At 38.2% G+C, this 26,745-nt stretch overlaps 1 protein-coding gene across 1 annotated transcript; it reads left to right on the plus strand.

Annotated features, from left to right (window-relative positions):
- Nucleotides 1-2,943: 2,943 nt before the first annotated feature.
- On the plus strand, nt 2,944-3,744 carry LOC132061182 (agamous-like MADS-box protein AGL80). Its single transcript, XM_059454038.1, has one exon. The coding sequence runs from the start codon at nt 2,944-2,946 to the stop codon at nt 3,742-3,744; it is 801 nt and encodes a 266-aa protein (XP_059310021.1).
- The last annotated feature ends 23,001 nt before the right edge of the window (nt 3,745-26,745 follow it).

The following is a 26,745-nucleotide window of genomic DNA, read 5'->3' on the forward strand; positions in this document are numbered from 1 at the left end:
TTCTGGGGCAAAATTAAGTGAAAAAAATTCGGTTTGTGTTCCTGCCACCCCAATCCTTCAAGTTTCTTATTTTGCTCTCTTTGACTAAAGTGTAGCCACTCTAAGTTTCCGCAGAACAAGAAAAAATTCTTATTCTACCTTTGTTTGGGTAAGCAATCACCTTGAGTTGAATAAAAGGAAAATGAAGGCCAATTATAATGCCCCTTGATTTTTGTTTTGTGAAGGAAGTGTGGTTAGGGAGAGATGGAAGATGGAAGATCCAACTAGGTTTAAATTGTGACATTTTGGATATTACACTTTTTAACTAGAAAATGAGATCTCTTGCCTTCTTAGAATTTGAATAGAAGAAAATGGTCTTTTCAGATCTTTTATGTGTAAAAAATAAAATCTCTTATAAAAAAGCTATAAAATTTAAATCATTTTGTAATGGCCTATAAATCCATTTCTCCCATTTTTAACTTGCAAAGAATATATATGGGAGAATAAAATATTTGGTCCCTTAGTTATTGGTTTATTATGATATCAGTCCTTGTGATATGTCTCAACACATGTAACCTTCAATTAATTAAATGTGTGCTTTTGGTCCTTTTATGTAGGAAATGTGCTATATTTGGGCTATTTTAAGAAGTATATTGCCTTCAAATATAAGGTAATGATACAAGATTAACATAATACATGAATAATTAAATGATGGAGGGGTTGAAAATTCTAAAAAAAAAAGAAAAAGGAAGAAGAGAATATTCATAGGGAAAGGGACCAAAAGTGCACATTATAACTAGGTGAAGGTTAAATGAATTTAGTGAGGTATCACATGGACTAAAATTAGAATTTACAAATAATTGAGGGAGCAAATACTCTTTTTATAGTATGACATAAATTTACTTATGGGGCTAATAAAAGAAGACGGTAGATTCAACTAGGTTTTAATTGTGACTCTTTGGTCATTAAGCTTATTAACTCGCATAATATATAAAATGACATAAACTTACTTATCAGGTTAATAATGTAAGACGGAAGATCCAACTAGGTTTTGATTATGACCTTTTAGCCGTTAAGCTTATTAACTTGCAAAAAAATATAGAATGACATAAGCTTACTTTTAGAGTTAATAAAGAAGGCGGAAAATCCAACTAGATGTAAATAGTGACCTTTTGGCCGTTTAGCTTATTAACTCGCAAGAAACATAGAATGATACAAACTTACGTATACGGTTAATAAAAGAAGATGGAAGATGCAACTAGGTTTAAATTATAACCTTTTCCCTGTTAAGCTCATTAGCTCGCAAGAAATATATGATAACACAAACTTGCTTATAAGGGTAATAAAAGAAGACAGACGATTCAACTAGGTTTAAATTGTGACTTTTTGATTGTTAAGCTCGATTCACAAAGGCTATAATATGACATAGACTTTCTTATAGCTATAGGGTGAATAAGGGAAGAAGGAAAATTCAACTAGGTTAAATTGTGACCTTTTTTTCCCGCTAAATTTAACTCGGCAAAAATTATAGTATAAGATAATTAAATTCTAAATGTGGTCCTTGTTCGTTCTTCCATTTTTGCTTATACTAATAGAATTTATAACGTTAATAAGACGGGACAATGGACATGAAAATTATGCGAATGAAGTCCAAGACCTTTTCTTTTCTCGATAGCGGATCTTGATTGGCTAACCCTAAGAATTGATTCGAGAAATATAATTCACTAATTAGATTTAAATTGTGGCTTTTTAACCTTCAAACTTAACACGACGAAACTTTAATATATGACATAAACTCAGTGAATTTGTTGTTACTTCTTCCTCTCTGATTTAATTATACAGATAGACATTAGCTAGAAATGATCGGATAAACTTAAATATGGATCCCACGATGCTTAAAAGTTAACTTAGTTACTAGGAGGGAGTAAATTCATCATAGTAAAATGTCCAATTTTTTAATTTATTAAACAATATGCTAATTTTTTTTTTTTTATAGTACTTTTCTTAATATAATTAAATTCTCATTTTCTCTCTCCACTATGTGCAAACGCATTGTTTTGATAAGTTATTGAATATTGGTTTGCCTCAAAATCAATTTATAATTTTTTTCAATGTGTGCCGATTGACAAGTTGGTAAGTTAACAGTAAAAAAGACAACTTAAGCAGGATTTAATTTTTAATGTATTTGAAAGAAACATAAATTCTTTACTAAATATGGTTTCTGCAAAATTGGAAAAGATTAAAAGGTGTTTCTATGAAGCATTGCAACGACTATAATCATACACATATCACCATTTAACATTCAATAAATGTTTGTATTTTTATAAAATTAACAATTAATGTTATTGTTTTACGCATATTCAAATGTTGGTGAAATTGATATTTCAAAATTCTGAGCCACTATAATTAATTAAAATTTTACATTTTGTTTTATTTAAAATACTCGCATGTTTCAGTCATTCGTACATACCATTAAAAAATTAAAGAGATTGTACACATTTTTTTTTGACTTTGTTGACGTCTACTTAAATTAGTAAGCAAACTCTTTCTTTTTTTGGAAATTAGTATGCAAACACAACTTTATGACTCAATGACCATCTATTATGGATATTACTTAGATTTAATCAACTAAATTATTCTCCTAATAAGAAGAGTTTGACTTGCAAAAATTGGTCAGTACATGATTCGAGATTTCTATCCATAAACTACATATATTTCAAGAGAATAGTAACTAACTTGGTATCTAATCCACCCTCATTTAATTTCATGCCAAAATAGTTACTAGTGACAACTAAGAATCCTCTAATTCAAACTATTCAAAAATTTACATAATCTAAATTCCCCCTATAAATAGGAAATAATCCTAGGCAAAGAAATACACAACATCAACAACAAGAACAAAGCCATTTGATCCCCATATCAAAACAAACACATTTCTCCTCCTTCATTTCCTCCTCTTTAGCCATGACTAGATCGAGAGTGAATCTTGCTTTGATTGAAGATATCACCGAGAGAAAAGTCTCATACAAAAAAAGACAGAAAGGATACTTGAAAAAGGCCCAAGAACTTAGCACCCTATGTGATGTTGAGACTGCTACTGTCGTCTATAGTCCTTACCACGACGAACCTAAGGTATTTCCAAATCAGGAAGCTGTTACCAATACTTTTAGAAAGTTTAGGGAGCTGCCAGAGTTGGAGCAATTTCAAAATATGGCGACACTAGAAGATGTCATCAAGAAAAGGATTAAGAAGTTGGAGAATCAATTGTCAAAGGTAAGGAAGGAGAACAGAGTGAAGGAGTTCACGAACAAGATGCATGAAGTGTTGAATGGAAAAAATATTCCCACTAACATTAAACCTTACGATCTCAACGATCTGAGTTACGTGATCAATGAAACCCTTAAAAGGGTACGTGAAGTGATGAAAATAAAGGTTGATGGAGAGGCTTCTACATCAAATGCTCCTGGAATGATCCCTCCAGTGGCTCCAACCACAATGGCTTCTCCAAGTCCTTTACCAATGATAGCTCCGTCAACATCTGCTCCAGAATTTCCTCCAATGACACCATTAATGGACCCCTCAATGAATGTCCCCCAAATAAGTGCATCAATGCCAATGAATAACTACCAAAGATATTCCTATGACTATCCACAGAGTCCTCCATTGTCTGAGATGTTTAACTGGAATGATGATGTTGTGGGTTTTTTCGATGATATGCCTTTCAACAACAATGTTCAAGACTCCAACAACAACAACAATATCTAAGGACCTATCTAGGACCAATGTTCGTTTCTTAATAATGTTTGGTATGTCCATGTTGTCCCATGGATCGTCTGTGTCTTTTACTGTTTTGCATGGCCAAATTTTGTCGTCTGCTGTTTTATTTTCTTTTTCAAATTTTGTTATCTCGTTCACTTTTTAAATCTAAGATCAATCCTTATTTCATGTTTATAATTGGATACTCCAATATTTTTCTCTGCCTTTATTACTTTTGTTGTTTTTGTTAGTGTGATTTCCAAAAACGATCTCTTTGCTTAAAGAAGTTTTAAAAATTAGTATATATATTGGTTAAATTTTAGTTTCAAACTTTTTACTGGAGACTAGTTTATTGATCTAAAATTGATAGCGAATTAACCAATAAAGAATATTTGTCACTCTCCTATCTTTTTATATTATGAAATGCAAATGTTCTGTTAAAGTAATTTGTATAGAATTGATCTGCACTCCACAAACTTAAAATTGTATCCACACTTTTATGATTTCCTTATTTCTCTCTCTCTCTCTCTCTCTCTCTCTCTCTCTCTCTCTCTCTCTCTCTCTCTTTTTTTTTTTGTTTTTTTGTTTTCCCTTTTCTAAGGATAGAAACGTTCCGTATATGAGGTATGTTGGGCGAAATCAATATTGTATCCCCTGCATAAGAAATAGGCTTTTCATGCTTACTTAGAATTTGAAACGCACAAAAATTCAGATAAAGAAACCAAAAAAGGGGTGGGGAAGGATGATAATAAATTGATAAGTGAAATTTGAACAATGACAATTAATAATAGTCCAAATTCGGCCAAAAACGTGGCAATTAATAATAGTCCAAATTCGGCCAAAAAAATAGGTTTACTCTGAGATTACCCATGCATGTCGGTCAAGGCTATAAATTCGTTGAATACATCAATATAGTGCGTTTGCCACTCAGAACATGTAATGGCATCAAAGTTGTGTAATTGCCTTAAACATTCATAGTACCTCTATATGAACCTTATTGTAACTCTGAATAGAGGAAATTTTTCAACCTAACTTTTTTACAATTACAAAAGAAGAAAATTAAATTAAATGTAGTGATAAGAAATAAAGGGTTTTAACTTAGCATTTAATGTCAATCTGGTCCACGACATTCGCTGCAGCGGTTGCTTGTCCGCTTATAGCAGGCCCGCGACAGCGGTCCAACTCTGGCTACCACGAGTCTGCCACAGTGGCTTCCCGTCGATAGTGGTGACACACCACGAGCCACACATACTCACCATAGCGGACCAGGCCTCGTCGAGGTGGGTCCGCTACAATGTTTATGGTAACACTACGACGGACACCAGACACAAGAAAATTCTTGATTTTTCACTAACTCAACTCCAAAACCTAACAATCACCCGAGACCTCCCATATACAAACCAGACATGCAACCATACATAAAAACACGCTACAGACTAACTCGTAGTCTCGAAATTCCCAACGGAGGTCTATTTGACCGGGTCAACACCCAATAGCAACGACCACACTTTTCCAACCAAAAACCCAAATGCTCCTGAGCGCCTAGGTAACTGAACCAAACATCCCACCAAGTCATAATCGACCCTCCGGACCTTATGGAATTGACAAAATTTTAAAAAAGTTCTGTTTACCTAAAAGTCAACCATTGCTCAAACATTTTCCACTTTAAAGCTTTAAATTCCTCAATTCACATTAAGACTCGCCCGATGACCATAGAAACTGTATCGCCTATCCCCGTGGGTCAAAATCATACTAACAAGGCTCAGGGAAGGGTCAACGAGGGTAAATGGGTCAAAAGTGCAATAACGACCAAACAGATCATTGCATCAGATACCAATAAAGCAATCGTTCCTCCTCGAACGAAGAAAGAGAGTACGAAAGCTGAAGGTAACCAAGGAATCATTATTATACCACACGGAGCCTCTACGACAAGAAGTATGCCAACATCACTGCCCGCTCACCTTATCAGTCAAAACTTCCTTTAACTTAGCTCAAAGACCCAATTTTCATATTACCATATTCGAATTTCAAGCATAACTAATCCCCGAATATAAGAACTGTTTTTTCTGGAATCCTCTGATTCGATAAAACAACACCTCTCAACGTGGTGAATAGGCCCCACAAACATTTCCCCAAACAACACAATCCTTTGAAACATGGCTACAAACCGTAGCCCAATCTGAATCAGTAAAATATTTTGAATCCCTTAGCCCTTCTTTCACCCTTCTCAAGCGGTTCTTCGTACCATGATTTCTTAGAAACACATAAATACAAGCCCGAAACCATAACTTACTCTTGCCAGAAAATAATTCTATCTTTGTTGGAGCAACTCTAAGCAATTCCATCAACTGATCTTACTCATACTCAACTTGGCTAGTTCTAAGTCTTCTTAAACCTTCAAATCAAAACACTGGAAGCATACCACTAAGTATCTCGCCGAGTGAAGTCCATAGAAAACCATCTGATCACTCAAAAGCCCTCTCGCAACCATAATACCCTCTCAAATGAATACTCAGTACCGAAGTAAATCATTATATCTATCCGAATAGCTGCTCTTAGTAAAATATCATCAAGTTCACTATCAAACAATGATAAAGCTCGGCAAACCTGTCATACCTTAAATCTGAACTAAAACTCATCAAATCCGTGAAGGTGACTTTCTAGGTAAACCATAAATCTCTCGGGGAATATAAACATAGTCCATCAACTTCTAATCAAACAATCCTAACCCGGAATGAATGCACAACCCGTGAATACCATTAATAGCCACTCGAACTGACTCCAAATTTCCAAAATCAATCACAGTCCTACCATCCCTCTATGACCACCAATTATAATCTTTTCCTCATGCTTAATAAATCATGTCTATTACCTTTGACTCCAAAAGCTGAGTCCTATCCAAGTTGTCAACTTAGCACCAAAGAACTATACCTTATGGTTGCAATCTTCATGTTTATGATTGAAATCTTCATGTTTCTCAACCTTTACCTGATTCGCAAATCTGATACAACCCCGAACTTTTCGATGCAAAACCTGTAGCGTCATTTAATAACCCTTTAAACATCAAATCTGCCATGTAACACCTCGATATGCCCCTAACAATTTCGAAAGTATCAAATCTTATAACCACCGCTCTAAACCTCACGCAACTACTCCCTCATCCTTAATGTCCAAAAGTGCTCACCCAAGCTATCCAGTCAATATTACTTGCAACATAATACACTACCATGAATACAGTCTAATCTCGAAAATATAAGTCTAGCCCTCGCATAATAGGGATTTCCACAATTTCTTTCCCTTAAACCACACTAACTCATCCACTGAAGAGAGTTACAAAATTACCTAACTGTGTACCACACAAGCCACTTCCATAAGCCTTAACATGTCGGTTACCTAAAATTTTCTTCTTACTAGTCGCTGATCATGAAACCTCATGGAACTTCATCACATCACTTAATTCATCATATCACTTACTCCTTTTCTGTAGACTCTCTTCTTTAAGCGTCACGATCACACCTCATCTGAAATATGCAAGATAACATCTCCACAACCCTATAATGACCTATGTAATCCCAAAGATGTACCTTATTTATATCGATTCTCGACCAACTATATTTTTTTCCTTGACTATTCAATTTCCCAAATCTAATCAAATCACAATCATCGTCACCGTCTAACCATTTCTCGAACCCGCTCTGTAGAATACTACATAATCATAAGTCTTGTAAACTACCCGAGTCAATCATGAAGATAGTAGCATGTCACATACTCTACACACTAGAGTTCCCTTAACTCAATTAACTCTATAACTGGATACTCTCTAAAACCCACATATCACATACACCGTCTTACTAATGTCCTCACATACCTCTACCAAGGTGCCTTTGCTCAATTTCCCTTCACTCAAAGTTCAAAATGTTCTCTACAACTTGAATTAATTCGAACCTTGCCGTTGATTTACCACCTCGAATAAACCAGAACTCCCCTAACCATTCGCGCGATTAACCCTTTTATTTAATCAACTCAACCGAATAGTAACATTAGTAGTAGCGAGAACCAGCTGAAACTTACAGAATAGGTATACGACTCTCAACCCTAGTCCTATATTAGATGCAACACCCGATAGCTCCTTGAGTACTAACACTTCGCACTTATCCAATACTAGAGTCATTCTATTAATCAACCACTGGCTCCTACTAGCCCACAGCATAACCAAACATACCAACTCAACACTGAACCCTTATACCTATTCTACCATGTATGCCCGCAACATAACTTGCAAATCAACTAGATCTTGATACCATGATCCCCTTACCGATCCTCTAAACACGAAGACCTGAAGAACACACCTTTCACGAAGGATTAGGAAAACAACTGCCCAATATCTTAAGTCTCCACTCGTCACAAGTAACCTTGCTTTTCATTCTAGAACCGATAATCATTTCCCTGGAGTAATCTACATGCCATTAGCGTATAGTCACATCGAAGCCCAACTTAAATTTTTATGATTGAATACGAAATTCACTCTCGTACCAATTGCAACCTTATCCTATCAAGCACGTCATATACCAATTTTTGCCCTCCTAATAGTGGAGATTAGTCTATCCAAATACTCTTCCTTATGCCTTCGTTCCATATCACAAAAAGTACTCCTACCAAGAACGCTAAGAAATCATACTTAGCTACACGTTTCCCACAAAAGTCGTCCTTCAAGTACTTATTCTCAATTTCTCTACTTGATTACATGCAATCACTATACTTTTTGTCAACTTCGATGATCCCTACCAAACTTACACTCGTTCCCGCATATCGACATCTAATACACTACCACAGTTGAATCGTTGAGCTGCCATTAGTACACTCGTGCCACGCAAACCATCATAATACCTTGACAATGTTAAAACTTTTCCCAAAACCAATAACTCTTTTTAGGCCACAAATGCACTTTTTCCAGTTCCGAGCAACCCAGAGCTGAAAATATGGAGATCATCTGACCCTCTGTACCATCTTTCCCATTTTCCAAGAAACCCCCACAATTGACGAGTCTAACCAGGATCCCACATAGCTGAAACATCATCCTATAGCTAGAAAGTGATCTTGGTCACACGTCTGAATCAGGATGGCACATCTCGTACCATACCAAGCCACGCCATAACTAAATCGCTCGTATAAGAATTTAAGAATGAGTTTCCACCATACGTGAGAGAATAAGGCAAAGATATTCAGATACTAATTCAAATGATCTGGATAGGTACGGAGCTCTTCATATCGATCCGCAAGATTCTACTAGACATGCTAGTATACTTATAGACCGAATAACCTAGGACTCTGATACCAACTTGTCAGGACCCAAATCACAGATCGCGTGGGCACCTACCCCTTTCCCACCTGGTAGGCAAACCCATCCCTTACAGATTCATCAAACAACATCAATAATAAATAAGAGAAATAGAAGTCCAAAAACATAAATATGGTAATTCGGAATACCACCACTACCCAAGGAATTTGCTCTGAATAGTACAAGAGCTTCTAGGTATACAATTTGAATAAAAGTTACAACCACAACCTGGATATAACTTCCATTTAGGATGCGAATAAAATAGAAAAGTCTAGATGAACTCTGTGAGATCCTTCAAGGCTAACTGAATCTAACTCATGTACATGGAACAACTCTACACCCCGAAAAGGGGGTAGTAAGAGTAGTATCACTACAACCACTATTTACTAGTAGGTATCATAGGCCAACAACAATTAGCTAACATATATAAAGGAAAGAAATCCACAAATAGGCAAGTAAGCAATAAAATATGGTTACTAAGCACACCCAATAGATCTCACGATAATAGGAACCACAATAGATTTCACGGTAATAGGAACCAGAATTGATCTCTGTAACCTCAAGTCATAGCCTAGGAAAAAGTCTCTAATCCTCGAGTTCGTCAAGTCACCAGGTATGTATTAATCAGGCACATAACAACTCAAATCAATAATCAGCCAAGGAATCAATGTCCAAATGCACCATACAATATGTACAACAACTGCAATCAGAGATATGGGTGAAGGTAATATGAATGCATGTGCAATGCATTAGCCAACTGTCTCATATCGTACACACATGCTACAGATGGAATGCCTCCACGTCTCGATATTCATGACTCATGAAGGACCCATGAAGTCCATGCACTGTCACTCCGCACACAGCCCAAAGATGATTCCACCACATTTTCCCATCCAGCCTACATACATATAGCCATTCCGTACACATCCTGGAGATGGCTACTATGTCCAATCCTTCCATAACTCCGGATGTTTCTTTAATATTCATCACCATTAGTACCAATCACAGTTTATATCAGTGTATGCCATGTGAGATGAGTATGAATGCAATGCATAATAGCAATCTCAGGTGTAATCATATTAAATCTATATGAGTGCCAGAATATGAAATCAATGAATCAAAGGTTATTAATATGATATGGAGATCAAGAAGCACCATATGTCAATCAACACATAAATAACGAGGACAAGCCCTCCTAATCAAACTGCACATAATCCTCCCCTCTGGTAATAACCTCGGATCACAAATTCTTGTCTCTTTTTCACAATCCAACAAAGACCTTAGATTCTTTCTTTCTCACTTATCATTATCAGCAGTAAACACAGGTAATATCAATGTATCAGGAAACGAGGATGAATACAATGCAAAATAACAATATCAAGTGAATCATATCAATCCCAATCGTGCCACACATGGGCACATCTCACAATATCAATTCCAAGTCAAACCCTTCCCTCTATCCATGATAACTTCAAGATAAGAGAGAGACGGCCGTATCATAATCACAATAAAGAAACTAAGTATAAGTCCATATCACATACATGGTAACAATCTAATAAATCACAAAGAGGCAACAAGCCCACAAATCAATCAACAATACCAACCTAAGAATATCCGTCCCAACTTCATACCCATAGTCGTAACATGCTTTCTCTAATAAGAACTAACTCTACATATGTTTTGATAATCAAAGTCTAACCATAAGGTAAGCTGTAACCTACCTGGAAGTCAAGTTGGAGTAACGAACAATCACACCTTCGCCTTGCCTTTTCGGAGAGCCTCTAAGTACTCGAAGTCTATCCATAATCAAATTCTATGTTATAAATAAGGAAGAAGAAACCCATATCCATATTGCTATACCATCATTCAAATCAAAATCAGCTATGACAAAAGGGAAAAAGGGGCTCATAAGGGCAAAATCAGTGTTTCAAAGGTGAAATTGGTAACCCAATATTCTAGAAGTTCAATTCTACTCTTCAATTGCTTAATTAACTGGGGATTAGGTCAATTTCATCAATCAAGTCAAAACCCCTTATTTGGGTATAAATCCTAACTTTCAATCTTTCAATTCATCAACATAAATGGAAGATTAAAGCCTATTTGTCATTTAGGTAGACTGAAACTCAAATAATGAATTAAACATCAAAACCCATCTTCCTTATTAAGTTCTAAAGATTTTCTATCAAGCATTCATGCTTAAGGAAGGTAAATGAATGAAATCAAGGTTAAAGAACTTACCTGAAGAGAAATCTAGTTGAAACCTCCTCAAATCACCTCAAAGATGCTTAGGAAAGATAAATGCAGTGATAAGAAATGAAGTGTTTTAACTTAGCATTTAATAGCAATTTGGTCTATGACGTTAGCTGCAGCAGTCGCTTGCCCGCTACAGTGGGCCCGTGCCAGCGGCCCATCTCTAACTTCCACGAGCCCGTCACAAACAGATCCCCGTCCGCTATGGTGACTCACCACGAACCACACATACTCTCCATAGCAGGTCAGGCCCCACTGAGGTGGGTCTACTACAGCGCTTATGGTGGCGCTACGACGGACACCAGACACCAGAAAAATTCTTGGTTTTCATTAACTTAACTCCAAGACCCAACAATCACCCAATACCTTCCAGATACAAACCAGACATGCAACCATATATAAAAATATGCTACAGACTCACTCGTGGTCTTAGAATTCCCAACGGTGGTCTATCTGATCGGGTCAACACCCAATCGCCAAAGATTAACTTTCCAACCAATAACCCAAAACTCTCTTGAGTGCCTAGGGAACCAAACCTAACATCCCACCAATAATGACCCATTTGATCGTTATAAAATTTTGACCCTTTTGCCCCTGTTGACCATTCTCCGAGCCCTATAAGTACGATTTAGATCCCCGGGGATGGGTGGTATGGTTCCCGAGATGATCGAGTGAGGTTTATGATGACTTGTGTTATTTAGAGCTTAAAAGTGAAAAGTGTTTGATCAATAGTTGACTTTTGAAAAAACGGACCTTTTTTGGGAATCCGTCAATTCTGAGAGGTCCGGATGGTCGTTTGTGACTTAGTAGGGTGTTCAATTCGGTTCCCAAGGCACTTGGGAGCATTTTGGGCTATTGGTTGGAAAGTTGGTCTTTGGCTATTGGGTGTTGACCTGATCAAATTGACCTCCGTTGGGAATTCCGAGACCACAAGTGAGTCCATAGCGTATTTTTATGTGTGTATGCATGTTGGATTTGCATCTGTGAGGTTTCGGGTGATTGTCAGATTTTGGGGTTAAACTTATGAAAAATTAAATTTTTCTGGTGTCTGAGGTCCGCTGTAGCGGCAACAGGCCCGCCATAGCGGACCGCTATAGTGGGGTCTTGGCCGCTGTAGGGGGTAAGTGGTGTTTGGGTTAGATCGTTACAGCAGATAGATATCCGCTGTAGCGGATGCACTGCATCGAGCTTGGTCTCGCTAGCGCGAGCCCACTATAGGGGACTCATGACCGCTGTTGCGGGATTACGAAATTTCCAGAATCGTTAAAGGGTAGGATAAAACCCTTAAACCCCTATCATTTCCTTCATCACTTTCTAAGCATATTTGGGGAAAGTTGAAGAACTCTTGGCTAAATCTTCATTGTGGTAAGTTCCCTAACCTAGTATTCATTGATTTAATCTTCCTAAGCTTGAATCCATGCTAGAAATCCACTAGAATCAAAAAGAGGAAAATGGTTTTGATGATAACTTCTTGAAATGAGTTCTAATCTTCGTAAATGGAAATTGTTGATGGATTTGACTAATCTAATCACAGAATCTGATGATTTCATAGCTAATAGGCTTGAATCTTCTATTTGTGTTGATTAATTTGAAGGTTGGAAAACTAGGGTTCATACCCAAATTGGGGGGTTTTCACTTGTATCTCGAATTTAGCCTCTTCTTGAGTAATTTTAGCAATTTCTTAGTAGGATTAAAATTCTAAAACATTGCATATTTCACTTTTCAAATGACCGTTTTACCCTTCTGGGTCAGTTTCCCCTTTCTCCATAGTCAAATTGACCCAAATGATAATTATAGCAATATGGGTGTTGTTCTTGATGATTTCGAATATGGAACTCGAATATGAATAGACTTTTAGTATTTGGAGGCGCAATGAAAGGGCAAGGCAAAAGTTTGATTGTTCGTGGCTCATACTTGGCTACCAAGTAGGTTACAGTTTACCTTATGGTTATACTTAGGTTTATGAGGCATATGTAGAGTTAGTGACTATTGGGGAAAGCATGTTATGCCTTCGGGTGTGAAGTTGGGATGGATTACTTAGGTTGGTACTGTTGTTTGATTGTGGCTTGTTGCCTTGCTATGATCTATTGGCTTGTTTCCCCGTTTGTGATACTAGACTTGATTGATAGATCCTCATGATATGTGTCCATGTGTGGTACCATTGATATTGTTAGATTCTCATGATATGTGACCATGTGTGGCACCGTTGATATTAATAGATTCTTGTGATAGGTTTCCATGTGTGGTATGATTTGGTATTGATATACTCTTGTTGACATTGTTATCATGCATGCACTCATACTTATATATTGCGATCAGGTTGCGAGCTGCAACATATATATTTTGACCGGGGTGCACGTTCCGTAACAAATATTGGATTGGGCTCTGCGCCACAATAGGTACATGGACTTCGCGAGTCCCTTATGGGTCATGACTGTTGAGGCATGGAGGTATTCCGCCTGAAGCGTGTCTGTATCATTGCACTGTATTGCACTTATATTTACATATTCGTACCACTGGATTTAGACTTGATACTTGTATTTGTGTTGATATTCTGATTTGGGTGATCTATACTTATGGAGGCATTTGGACTTGGTATTCTGTACTTGTGGAGGTACTTGGACTTAATACTCTGTCATTATTGGGGTGTTCAGATTGGTGTTCTGTACTTATGATCATGATCTTGGACAGTGTCACAACCCAATCCGTGAATCGTGATGGCACCTACACTGTCCAACCATGTAGGCGAACCATTCCCAAATAATTTTAGTCATTTATAAGAATTATGCAGAAATAAACAATGATTTAGCTAATGGATTCAAATTATATAAATGATAAGTGCGGAAGTAATAATAACCCCAAAATCTAATCTGGACTAGTACAAGAGCTACTGTTACATAGATACAAGTCTGATAGGAAGTACAAATTTCAAATATCAACATTGTCTCAGAAATACAAAGTAGACAGTTAAATACAAAGAAGAGTCTCTGGGTTGCGGATCAAGCCAAAAGATGACCCTTGAATCTCTGTCAAGTAGACTTGGATCACTCTTGAGGACGAGAACAGGAACGAGCAACAGACTCTGTACTCAAAGAAGGGTACAACAAGAATAGCATCAGTACAAACAACAAGTATCGGTAGGTAGCATAGGCCGACAACTATTAGTTCACATATATGAAGAAAGAAATCAATAAGTAGGTAGATAAGCAATCAAGCTTACTCACAAATCACATTATCATAATAATCAAGGACTTCCGCCCGTACATGCGTCATACAGAAACTCACTTTACAAGTTATAAGCCTAGATGGCCACAAGTCTATCGAGTCTCAATTATCTCAAATTGATAATCATAAATCCAAGTTCTGAACCTAGGCAGAGTAAATAATCTACAATTTGGTTCAGTTTATAATCAGATCTATGCCACAACAATGGTACAAACAAAATCAGAATAAGAAGCCATATGATGATACAAGATAAAATGTAATGATGTGAAATGCAATGCAAACACTGGACAAATACGTCAAACATGTACAAACATGCTAAAGGCATTGTTCGCACAATAGTCATGACCCGCGGGGGACCTATAGCATTTGTGTACTACTCGCTCCGGAACAAACCTCAGATCACTATATATATACACAAGATGAGTATTCAAAATATGGTTCAAGTATAGAAACCCCAATTTGAAAGATCAACACAGATGTAAGCATGAGGAATGAGAATGAATGCATAATACTCAACTACGGAATAAATCAACGAACTAGTTCAATCAGTATAGAGAGTCTATGACACCCTCTACTTTCAAATATAGCAAGTACACCTCACAACTAAGCCTTATGTCACCAAAGTGCTCCATTTTCTCATTTATCATCATCAGTACCAAGTCATAATTCGAATCAACATACATGTGAAATGAGGAGGTATGCCATGCATGATATCATCATCGACAATAAATCATAATCAAGATTTAAACCGTGTATTAATATAATTATACAACACAATTCAAGCCTAATCTCTTTATCCCTCCTTTCTCAGATGATAAATGACACAACAAGAGAGAAATAAGTGCAACATGTATCACAAAACAACAATTAAGGTAACAAGCCTAATCACAATAATAAGGCAATAAGCCACAACCAACAATAGCCAACCTAATAGAATTCCATCCCAACTCAATACTTGAAGGCCTAGTATGCTTTCCCCGTCAATATCTAAATCCCAAATGTGTTTTACTAATTGGAGTCTAACGAAAAAGGTAAGCTGTAACCTACCTCGATGCCGAACAGGTGTTGCAAACTAATCCACTTGAGCCGTGCCTTTATTCTTCGGAGAGCCTTGAAATGATTAACGTTTATAAAGTACGAATTCTACATTCGAATATGAATTTAAGGATATCCATAATGCCATAGTTTTACCCAAAACCCAAAAATGGACCCAAAATAGCCAAACCCGAGCCACAAGGGCAAAATTATAATTTCATTGAAAGATGTGTTCAATATAGTCAAAATAGTACGCTACTAGTCTAGACGAGTCCAATGATACCCATATTAGTATACTTTAATTCAAAATTCAAAACAAACCCAAAAAGGTAACCCCGAGCCCGCAAAGGGAAAACTGAAAATATATGTCAAAATTAGTTAAACCATAGCTTAATTAGTCTAGATCCATAAAACTCATTCAAAGATCCATCATCTTGACCTTCAAAACCATGATTTACCATTTTTTCAACTTTTGGGTTCAAAACCTCAATTTTCACCAATCAAACTCGAATAAAATTGATAGCCAACGAAAATAAACTTGAGGAAACATAAAAATAAAGGTTAGATACTTATCTCCACAATGTGACGAGAACAACGCTGCAAAAATCACCTCAAATGAAGCTTTAGAACTCAAGCTATGCTCAAAATATGAAATGGACGCAGTCTGGTTTTTAATACACTGATATTTTTGACATGGCAGAGCAATTTTTGCCATGGCGGGCCTGGCACGACTCCCAAAAGTCCACTACGGTGACTTACTACGTACAACAATAGCTGTCCACACTAAAATGACCATAGCTCCCTCACACGAAGGCGAAGTGCGACGATTATTTTTGCTATGGATTCGTAATTATGATACGGATCTAATGGTTCAATCGAAAAACAAACCAAAGGACATTTGATCAATATGGTACCCTTTATGGCTAAAGAAGATACGCAAAACATTGAATACGAGCGCGGCAGAACCCAAATCGATCCGAAGCTTCTCGGAATCTCACAAAAACTTGCGAACCAGTCCAATATCATCATACAAACTTTCAAAACATCAAAACGACTTTATATTGACCCGATGTTGATCGTGGTCAACTCTAACTCTTTAACTTAACTAGTTTATCCATCGAAGACTCAAATCACACCCAATCCCTTCAGGAACTAAACCAATTATTCCACTAAGTCATAAATCACATTCCGGATCTAATGGGATAGTCGAAATTTGATTAGGGGCACATTTACCCAAAAGTCAACTATTGGTCAGAGGACTTTCGCTTAAGACTGTAGATTCCACAAATGCTTTCGTATCGCCTATTCCCGCATGTCAAAATCATACTAACGAGACTCGGGGATGGGTCAATTAGGGTAAATGGGTCAAAAGTGCAATGACGACCAAAACAGGTCATTATTGTTACACCTCGGAAAATTTCCCCTTAGCGTACAGTTAATAGACTCACGAAGGACATGACGTATACGAGGTTTGGATAAGCAAGAAGTAGTAATTGATAGTCCTAATTAAGACTTCCAAAGGCATCCGAGTTAAGGTAAGAAAGTTGTTAAGGAAATCGAGTTATAAGTTAGTGTGTTGGACGAAAACTATGAGTATTGAGTTAGTGATACCCTAAGGATGTTGTGGAGAAGAGTTATGACGTCCCCTAAGTTAATAATGAAGTGACAAACAAGTGCCAAGAAGGTTCCATAAGGATTGGAGATCAAACAAAATGACGGGAACCATTCCGGTGGAACTGTGAGTTCCACGACCATGTTCCACGGACAGCACCATGATCCATGGACCGTGGATGTGTCCGTGGAACAGCCAGCAGAGAAGATGGCTAACTGGTCATGAAACACGACCAGTTCCACGGCCAACAAAGGGTTCCACGGACCGTGAAGCTGTCCGTGGAAGTCCCGCCGACTGAACTTGTTTCAAGTCTTTAAATGTGAGTCCACTTCATTTATTTCATTTCCATTTACGACTTCAACCCCTCCACACCTCTAGAACCTTCTCAATATTTCATCCACAAGAAAACTAAGGGAATCAAGGATTAACAACAAGTATTGAGGTGAATCAAGTGAAGGAAACCTCTCTAAAGTCATCCAAACCAAGAAATCTCAAGAAAGAGGAAATAGGGTTTTGTGCAACAAGGTGTATTATCATTCAAAGTCTATTGCTTCATCATTTAAGGTAAGTTTTATGGTCTTTCTATGTTTTTTGAAGTATTAATAAGTTAAAACACATGGATGGTAGAAGATTATAGAAGATGGGTCACAAATGGGTGATTAATGTCATTATGGAATAGTAGTTGAGATGAACCATGAAAATGGTTGTGTTGAGATTATAAATGTGTTATAAATGATATATAGAGCATGGAATGAGTATTATATGTGAAAGAATGTGATGACGGACTTTAGTCATGAATATGAAAAATTGAGGTGAAATTGTGAAATGCGAATTATGCAAATGGATGACGATTGTTGTTAATGATATTGTGATGGTTGTTATGAATGTTGGGAGTGTTATGGAATATGGAAGAAAGTAGTATAAACAAAGGAAACGCTGCCCAATTTTCTCTAGCCTTAAGAAGTGCGTTCTTGAAATTGCCTAGCTAATGTTGATACGAATTCTTTTGAAGGTGTAGACGAGCGCATTAAAGGAGGACGAGCAAATGATAGAATAGTAAACGACAAAGGTATGTGAGGCTTTACCCTTCTTTCTAAGGCATGAATCTTAAATATGATGATCCTTCCTCCTCGAAAATCCTTCCACGTTCCGAAAGACGAAGAGCCCATGTTCATGAATAGTTAGGCAAGATAAGAAATACGCTATGAATACGATAATGATAATGATAAGTTTAGGCCTAAGGATTCTAGGGATTACGATATGACGAACTTACGAAGTTAATGATAACGACTATGATTCGTTGATACTCTTTCCTATATGTACTCACCTTAAATTGTAAATCCCTTCAAGGTGAGATATGATGCTTATGCTTATTCCATAACATGATCGGGGGTTCACGACCTTATGTCACCCCAACATAGATACAATTGTCCTTACGCCCAAATGCATGTGTTGATGATATGTATGTGCATATATAACTAAGGATGCTAAATATCGTAGAATTATGACAAGCTTATGAGATGATAAATAATAATGAAACGATGATATGTATGATGACGAATGTACGATATGACTATGAAATGAATGATAGTGATGAGTCTATGATGATGTATGATGATGAAAAATATATGAAATGTATGGTATGTATGATGATGTGATTCCACCGAGCCTAATTGGCCGGACATGTCACCGCACGGCTACGGTTGCTTGAAATTCCACCGCGCCTAATTGGCCGGACATGTCACCGCTACGGCCGGTGTGCTATGATTCCACCGCACCGAAAGGGCGGACATGACCACCACTAGTGGTCGTATATGATGGTTACCGGACGCGGGTTAACGACATGATGATGTATGATTGATGTGATGATACTTGTATGTTATGATGATGTATATGTGACGTGATAAGGCACACGCTATGATAGTGTATATGATATGCTTACGCATGATGTATGTACATGAACGTATCTATATGTAAATGAATATACAGGTTATGTCCTCATCTCATGACTTATGCTTTCCTGACTATGCTTATTTCGTTCTCGCTTACATACTCGCATACAATATTGATCGACGTCCGTTTTCTTTGGACGCCGTGTTCATGCCCACGGAGTAGGCAGGGAGACGGTGCAGATCCCTGGAGTAATTTGTGAGCACTCCATTTTTCGGAGGTGCTATTGATTATTCTTTTGGTACATATATGTATATATCCATGATTTTGGGCACGACGGGGTCCTGTCCCGTCTATATGTCTAGTATTCTAGTAGAGGCTCGTAGATACACATGTGTGGGTAGTATGGTCCCATGGTGTTCATGTATATGTATGTATATGTAAGTATATGTATTGTTTTGATGACCTAAAGGTCTATGTCTATAAAAGTAAGTATGTTTCCGATGATGATATATTTCCATGAATTTGAGCATATACTATGAATGAAAGGTTATAGGTAACGAAATGAGTGGTGTTTGGTGGTGAGCCCTAGATACCCGTCATGGCCCGTAGTTCGGGTCGTGACAATTATATCAGATACCAATTAAATAATCGTTCGTCCTCGAATGAAAAAGGAGAGTACAAAGCTGACCATAACCGAGAAATCTTCTTTTAACCCACATGGAGCCTTCACAAAGATAGAAATACGCTGACAACACTGCCTGTTCATCTTATCAAACAAAACTTCCTCTAACTTAGCTCAAAGCCCCAAATTCCCATATTTTCCCTACTCGAATTTTATTTCACAATTGATTCCTAAATATAAGAGTTGGCTCTAATTGAATTCTCTGAGTAGATAAAACCATAACCTTGAATGCGATTGATAGGTCCTACAAACAATCCCCAAATAGCGCAATCCCCTAGTATAGCCACAAAAACATAACCCACTCTGAGCTGGTAAAATATTCTGATTTCTTCTAACCTTTCTTTGACATCTTCTAAGCCGCTCCTCGCACCCCGATAACTTAGAAACACATAGACACGCGCCATATATCTGATCATGATTTCCTTTTGTTTGAAAGAATCCTTGCTTATCAGAGCAACTCTAAGCAATACCATTAAACTGATCTTACCCAAAGTTGATTGCACTATCTCCAAGTTTGTTAGTCTTGTAACCCGGTGTCGAAACCAATTAGCCTATTCTGTAGCGCAAATCTGAATACCTACTAATTACCTTACTAAGGTAAATCTGTAGAAAACCATCTGATCACTCTAAGGACTTCTTACAACTGTTTGTGCCTCCTCAGTTATTACCAAGTACCAACGTAAACCAGTATATCTGTCCGAATTGCTGTTCACGATAAAATATCATCAAGTCAACTCGTAAACCTTGATAAAGCTCGATAAATCTATCGTACCTCAAATCTGAACTGAAACTCATCAAACAATCCTGACCTTGAATGAATGTACAACCCCTGAATACTACTAATAGTCACTAGAACTGACTTCAACTTTCTGAGACCAATCACAGTCCTATCAAACATCTGTGCAAAAGTAGAACAGGCGTTAAAAGTGTGTTCCATCTATTCAATATCCATGAATCTAGAAAACACGGCCAGTTCTAATCTTTTCCTCATGCAAAATCGATCATGTCTGTCACCATTGACTTCAAAAGCTGAGCCCTATCCAAGCTATCAACTTAGGACTGAAGGACTATACCCTACGATTGCAATCTTTAAGTTTCTCAACCTTTACCCGATACGCAAATCTGATACACCCCAAACTTTTTGACGCACAACCTGTAGCCTCATACAATACCACTTTAACCATCTAATTTCCAATTGTAACACCTCGATACGTCTACCACCATTCTAGAAGCATCAATCTCGCAATCTTTTGTGCCAGCCTCCCATAACTATTCCCAAGCCCTTAATATCCAAAAGTGCTCACCCACGTTATCCAGTCAATATTAATTGCAATATAATACACTATCACGAATACAGTCTCATCTAAAAAATATAACTCTAGCCCTCGCATAGTAGAGATTTCCATAATTCTTTTCTCTTATACCGCACTAACTCATCCTCTAGGGAGTGTTAGGAAATTACCTAACTGTGCACAACCCAAGCCACTTCTATAAGCCTTAACATCTCGGTTACCTAAAATTTTCTTCTCACTAGTTGCTTATTACAAACCCCACAGAACTCGTCATATCACTTAGTTTTTTCTATAGACTCCCTTCTTTAAGCGTACTCGCGATCACACCTCGTCTGAAATAAAAAGCTGAACAACAACACCACAATCCACACCTAACCTAAGTAATCCTGAAGATATGCCTTACTCCTAGAGACTCTCGATCAACTATACCCTTATTTTAGTTCTTCACTTTCCCTATTCCATTCAGATCATATTCACCGCTACCAACTGCCCATCACTCGAACTTCACACTCAGAATCACTTTAAACCGGCATGTCACATAAACCATTCTTCAAGAAGTCTTCCCACTTAAAATTTCTAAACAATCTTGGTTATCTCAACGGGAATCAATCATTGCCGATGCATTACCCCAAAACCACCGCTGAACCGATTCATAACCTGTAAGGCGACTTTTAGTTACCAAACCAAAACACCTGTAATCCAACCGCGCGATTATCCATCTCATTCAATCACTAATCAGAGTCACAAGAACAGTAGTAGCAAGAACTAGCCGGAACTTACACAACAGAGGCGAAGCCTCCACCCTAGCCCAATATTAGATGCAACACCCGATAACCCAAATATGATTCAAGTTCATATATTACTTCCCTTTGAATTAGGAATTTACTCTACCAATCTATAAATAAATCCTTAGACTAGATTAGAGATTTAAGCTTATTTTTTACTAATTGATGAAGTACCATCTTACTATTAGCAAGACACACCCATTAAACTAACATTTAAAGCCTAGAATTCAATTCTCAAAGGTAAGGTTGAAACTCAATTCAATTCTCAAAGCTATGAATTCTTGGTTATGTATTTCAGGCTTACTAATGCCCCAACTGCATTCATGGATTTGATGAACAGTGTGTTTAAACCCTTTTTAGACTCTTTCATTATAGTGTTCATTGATGATATCCTGGTGTGCTCTAAAAGTAAGGAGGAGGATGAGAAATATTTGAGGATTGCTCTTGGGGTATTGCAGGAGAAGGAGCTGTATGCTAAATTCTCCAAGTGTGAATTCTGGTTGTCTTCTGTGTCCTTCTTGCTGTATGCTAAATTCTCCAAGTGTGAATTCTGGTTGTCTTCTGTGTCCTTCTTGGGGTATGTAATTTCGAAGAAAGGTATTATGGTGGATCCTCAAAAAATTCAGGCAGTTAGGGAATGGGCTAGGTCCACATTAGTGACTGAGATCCGTAGTTTCGTGGGTCTGGCTAGCTATTATCATCGGTTTATGAAGGGATTTGCCTTTATTGCTTTTTATTTTACACGCGTAACTCAGAAAGGGGTATTATTTCAGTGGTCTGACGAGTGTGAGGAGAGCTTCCAACAGTTCAAGACTTTGTTGAGTAGAATGCCTATTCTAGCATTGTCTATGGAGGGCAATGATTTTCTTTGTTTATTGTGATGCTTTACATTCTGGTTTGGGTGCTTTTTTGATGCGCAGAAAGGAAGGTGATTGCCTATGCTTATCGGCAGTTGAAAGTGCATGAGAAGAACTATCCTACTCATGACTTGGAGTTGGCAGCGGTGGTGTTTGCGTTGAAAATCTAGAGGCACTACTTATATGGTGTCCACTGTGAGGTGTATATTGACCATCACAGTTTGCAGCATGTGTTGACTCAGAGGGATCTGAACTCTAGGCAGCGCAGATAGATGGAACTATTGAAAGACTATGATATCACCATTCTGTATCATCCCGATAAGGCAAATGTAGTGGCTGACGTGTTGAACAGTAAGTCGGCAAGTATGGGAAGTCTGGCTCATTTGATTTCTTCGGAGCGTCCATTGGCTAGAGAGGTTCAGACTATGGCTAACAGTTTTACGAGGCTAGATATTTCTAACATGGGCAGGGTGTTGGCTTGTGTTGAGGCTCAGTCATCATTTTTGGAGCAGATTGAGGCTAAGTAGTTTAAAGATGCTAAGTTATGCAAAATTCATGACAGGGTGTTGCGTGGAGAGGCTAAGGAGGGCATGATTGACAAAGAGGAGGTGCTACGGATCAAGGGGCGAGTTTGCATGCCACCTATGGGTGATTTGATCAAAACCATTCTGACAGAGGCTCATAGTTCGAGGTATTCTATTCATCCTAGCGTGACTAAGATGTATCATAGTTTGAGGCAGCACTACTGGTGGACTATGATGAAGCGTGATATAGTGGAGTTTGTTGCTCAGTGTTTGAATTGCCAGCAGGTGAAGTATGGACATCAGAAACCTGGGGGTACACTTTAAAGGATGCCTATTCTTTGAGTGGAGGTGGGAGAGGATAGCCATGGACTTCGTCGTTGGTCTTCCAAAGACGTTGGAAAAGTTTGACTCTATCTGGGTTATTGTCGACAGGTTGACTAAGTTTGCCCACTTTATTCCGGTGAAGATAACTTATGATGCAGAGAAATTAGCTAAAATCTACATTCGTGAGGTGGTTAGGCTTCATGGGGTTAGTATATCCATTGTGTTTGACAGAGGCATAATGTTCACATCTAGATTCCGGGAGTGTTTGCATGAGGAGTTGGGTACGAAGTTAGATCTTAGTACAACATTCCACCCATAGATTGACGGGCAGTCTGAGCAGACCATTCAAGTCCTTGAAGATATGCTTCGTGCGTGTGTGATAGACTTTGGTGGGCATTGGGACCAGTTCTTACCTTTGGCCAAATTTTCATATAACAATAGCTACCACTTGAGTATAAATATGGCGCCGTTTAAGGCATTGTATGGGAGGAGATGTAGGTCTCCTATTGGGTGGTTTGATGCGTTTGAGGTGGGACCTTGGGGTACTGATCTTTTGAGGGAGTCCCTATAGAAGGTGAAGGTGATTCAAGCTAAGCTTCTGGCAGCTCAGAGTAGGCAGATGGAGTATGCAGACCGTAAAGTCCGAGATCTTGAGTTTGGAGAGGGAGAGCAAGTGTTGCTGAAAGTCTTACCCATGAAGGTGTGATGAGGTTCGGGAAGAAAGGCAAGCTTAGCCCGAGGTACATTGGGCCGTTTGAGATCCTCAAGCATGTGGGGGATGTGGCTTATAAGTTGGCTTTGCCTTCGGGTCTATCAGGCGTTCATCGGGTGTTTCATGTTTTGATGTTGAAGAGGTATCACGGAGATGGTTCGTACATAATCTGTTGGGATTCGATTTTGTTGGATGAAAATTTGACATTTGAGGAAGAGCCCGTTGCCATCTTAAATAGGGATGTTCACAAGTTGAGCTCCAAGGAAATAGCCTCTGTGAGAGTTCAGTGAAAGAATTGTCCGGTGGAGGAAGCTACTTGGGAAACAGAATCTGATATGCGTAGAAGTATCCTCAGCTTTTCGCCAAGTCAGGTAATTTTTCCTAGTTTACTCATCCTTGTCCGTTCGGGGACGAACGGTGTTTTAGTTGGTATCTGGTGTAACGTCCCTCCCGGTCGTTATGAAAAATGTAGGATCACCCCACCAAATGGAACTTTCCCAAGGGTAGAACGAGTTAATAGAAACTCGATTTTATAAGTCTAAAAACTGAAAACTTGACTTGTTTGTGATTGTTGTTTAATTTTGTTGAGTCCGTCGGGGAGTGATGTAGAAAATTAGAGGTCCGTTGGGAATTTTGAGGCCACGGGTGCATTCGTATGATGTTTGTATATATATATATGTGCATGTTTTTTTTTGTGTTTGTGAGACCTCGGATGAAATGTTAGGTGATGGAGTAGAAAACTGGGCTAAAGTCGAGCTTACTGCCCAAATGTGACCTCTGCAGCGGGGCTTGTACCGCTATAGCGGTGAGCCCCTCGCCACCAGCAGTCGGCCACGGTCTACGTGTCCGATGTGGCGGGCCATGTCTAGCTATAATGGTGTCACTATAGCGGAACATGGGCAGCTATAGCGGTGGTCGGGTTTCTCTTGGTCCTCTATAGCGGGCATTTGGCCGCTATAGCGAGATCGCTCGAGTGGTAAATTGACTGCCGCAGCTGTAAATTGACCACCGCAGTGATTGACGGGGGGCAGAATACCGTGTTTTAAACACTTAGTCCCACATTCTTTATTCATAATACTCCAACACAGTTCCCCGCCAGCACCTAGGGTGAAATCTAAGCTAGGGAAAGAATACTCTTGAGAGGGAAGTCTCATCTATCCATTTCAATCATTCCGTGTCATCTTCATGATTATCATCCCTTTTATGGATCTTCCATGGTGAAATTAGTAATAGTAACCCTAGGAATTAATAAATCTTCTCAACTTGATGGGTTATGATGGTTACACTTATTTATCATCTAATGGCTTGGGTTAACTCCTCTTAATTATGAATTGAACCTTTAGAGCTATAAACTAAGTGAATGGAGACCTAGAGTTCAATAATAATGGTAGCTTGGACATGGAACTGCTTGTAATTGGGGTGTTGATTTAATATTGTTATGGTTGATGATTAGTGATTACTAAAACCCTTATTAGGTTGTTTTACACCTAAAAATCATTCACCCAATGGAATAGGGCTAAAGCAAGGGTGTTTTGTATTGATTTTGTGACTAGAATAATTGTGACTCATTGAGTATTCTAATTGCTAGACTTTGATCATTCCAAGGATTTGCAGAAGGGAAAAGTTGTAGTAGAGTGACTCGAGTTATTCCAGCTCTACATTGAGGTAGGTTACGGTCTACTTAAGTTAGACTTTGATTAGTTGATTGCATGTGTTGTGAATTCATTAGGAGAAATCATGTCTAGTGTTCACGCATGATATTGTGTGATTGAGTTCCTATGTGAAATTGATTGAGGACGTGTAGGCTTGCTATGGCCACTATTCATGTGTTGAATCTGAGTTGATGTGTTGTGATGAGAAGTTAATATGATCTTCTCGGTGATATTGTGATACGAAATGATGATTTGAGCATTGAAAATAAGAGGGCAGGAAATACCGTTTCGTACAAATATATGAAAAGTCACATATGTGACCTAGATTATAGGCTCGTGGTCCGAGGTTTGTTTTGAAAATGAGAGATACATTGATGTGGCCCACGTCCAGGGTTCTTTCCGGAGAGCAGGTTTATGCTCGGATCCGATGAGTATCCAGAACGAGTGGTACATTGACACCACGGGTCCCCTGCATGTCATTACTACTAAGTAATGACATCAGTTAGCATGCGTGTACAGTGATTATGGTAGTGTTATTCCCGTGTTGTGGTTTTCTGTTGACTAAGTTCTTGATATTTTGGGTGACTTGATTGGTGCTTGTCCTTGGTTGACTTGTCATGGTTTATTTATTTCATGTCTGTTGGCTGGCTTATTTATTCTATTGATTTGATGAGATATGCATGATACTAATCTTAGTCGGCCTATGATATCTACCGGTGTATAGTGTTTGTACTAATACTACCTTACTGCATTCTTTTGAGTGCAGATTGTGATACAAAGATTGCTACCCGCTCTCACATCTAGCATTGAGGACGTTGCTGACAGATTT

This window comes from Lycium ferocissimum, chromosome 6 (genome assembly GCF_029784015.1).
Source record: "Lycium ferocissimum isolate CSIRO_LF1 chromosome 6, AGI_CSIRO_Lferr_CH_V1, whole genome shotgun sequence".
NCBI classification, from domain to species: Eukaryota; Viridiplantae; Streptophyta; class Magnoliopsida; order Solanales; family Solanaceae; genus Lycium; species Lycium ferocissimum.

What these genes read in the sequence shown, in the direction of transcription:
- LOC132061182 (XM_059454038.1), top strand. Translation starts at nt 2,944, where the DNA reads ATGACTAGATCGAGAGTGAATCTTGCTTTGATTGAAGATATCACCGAG.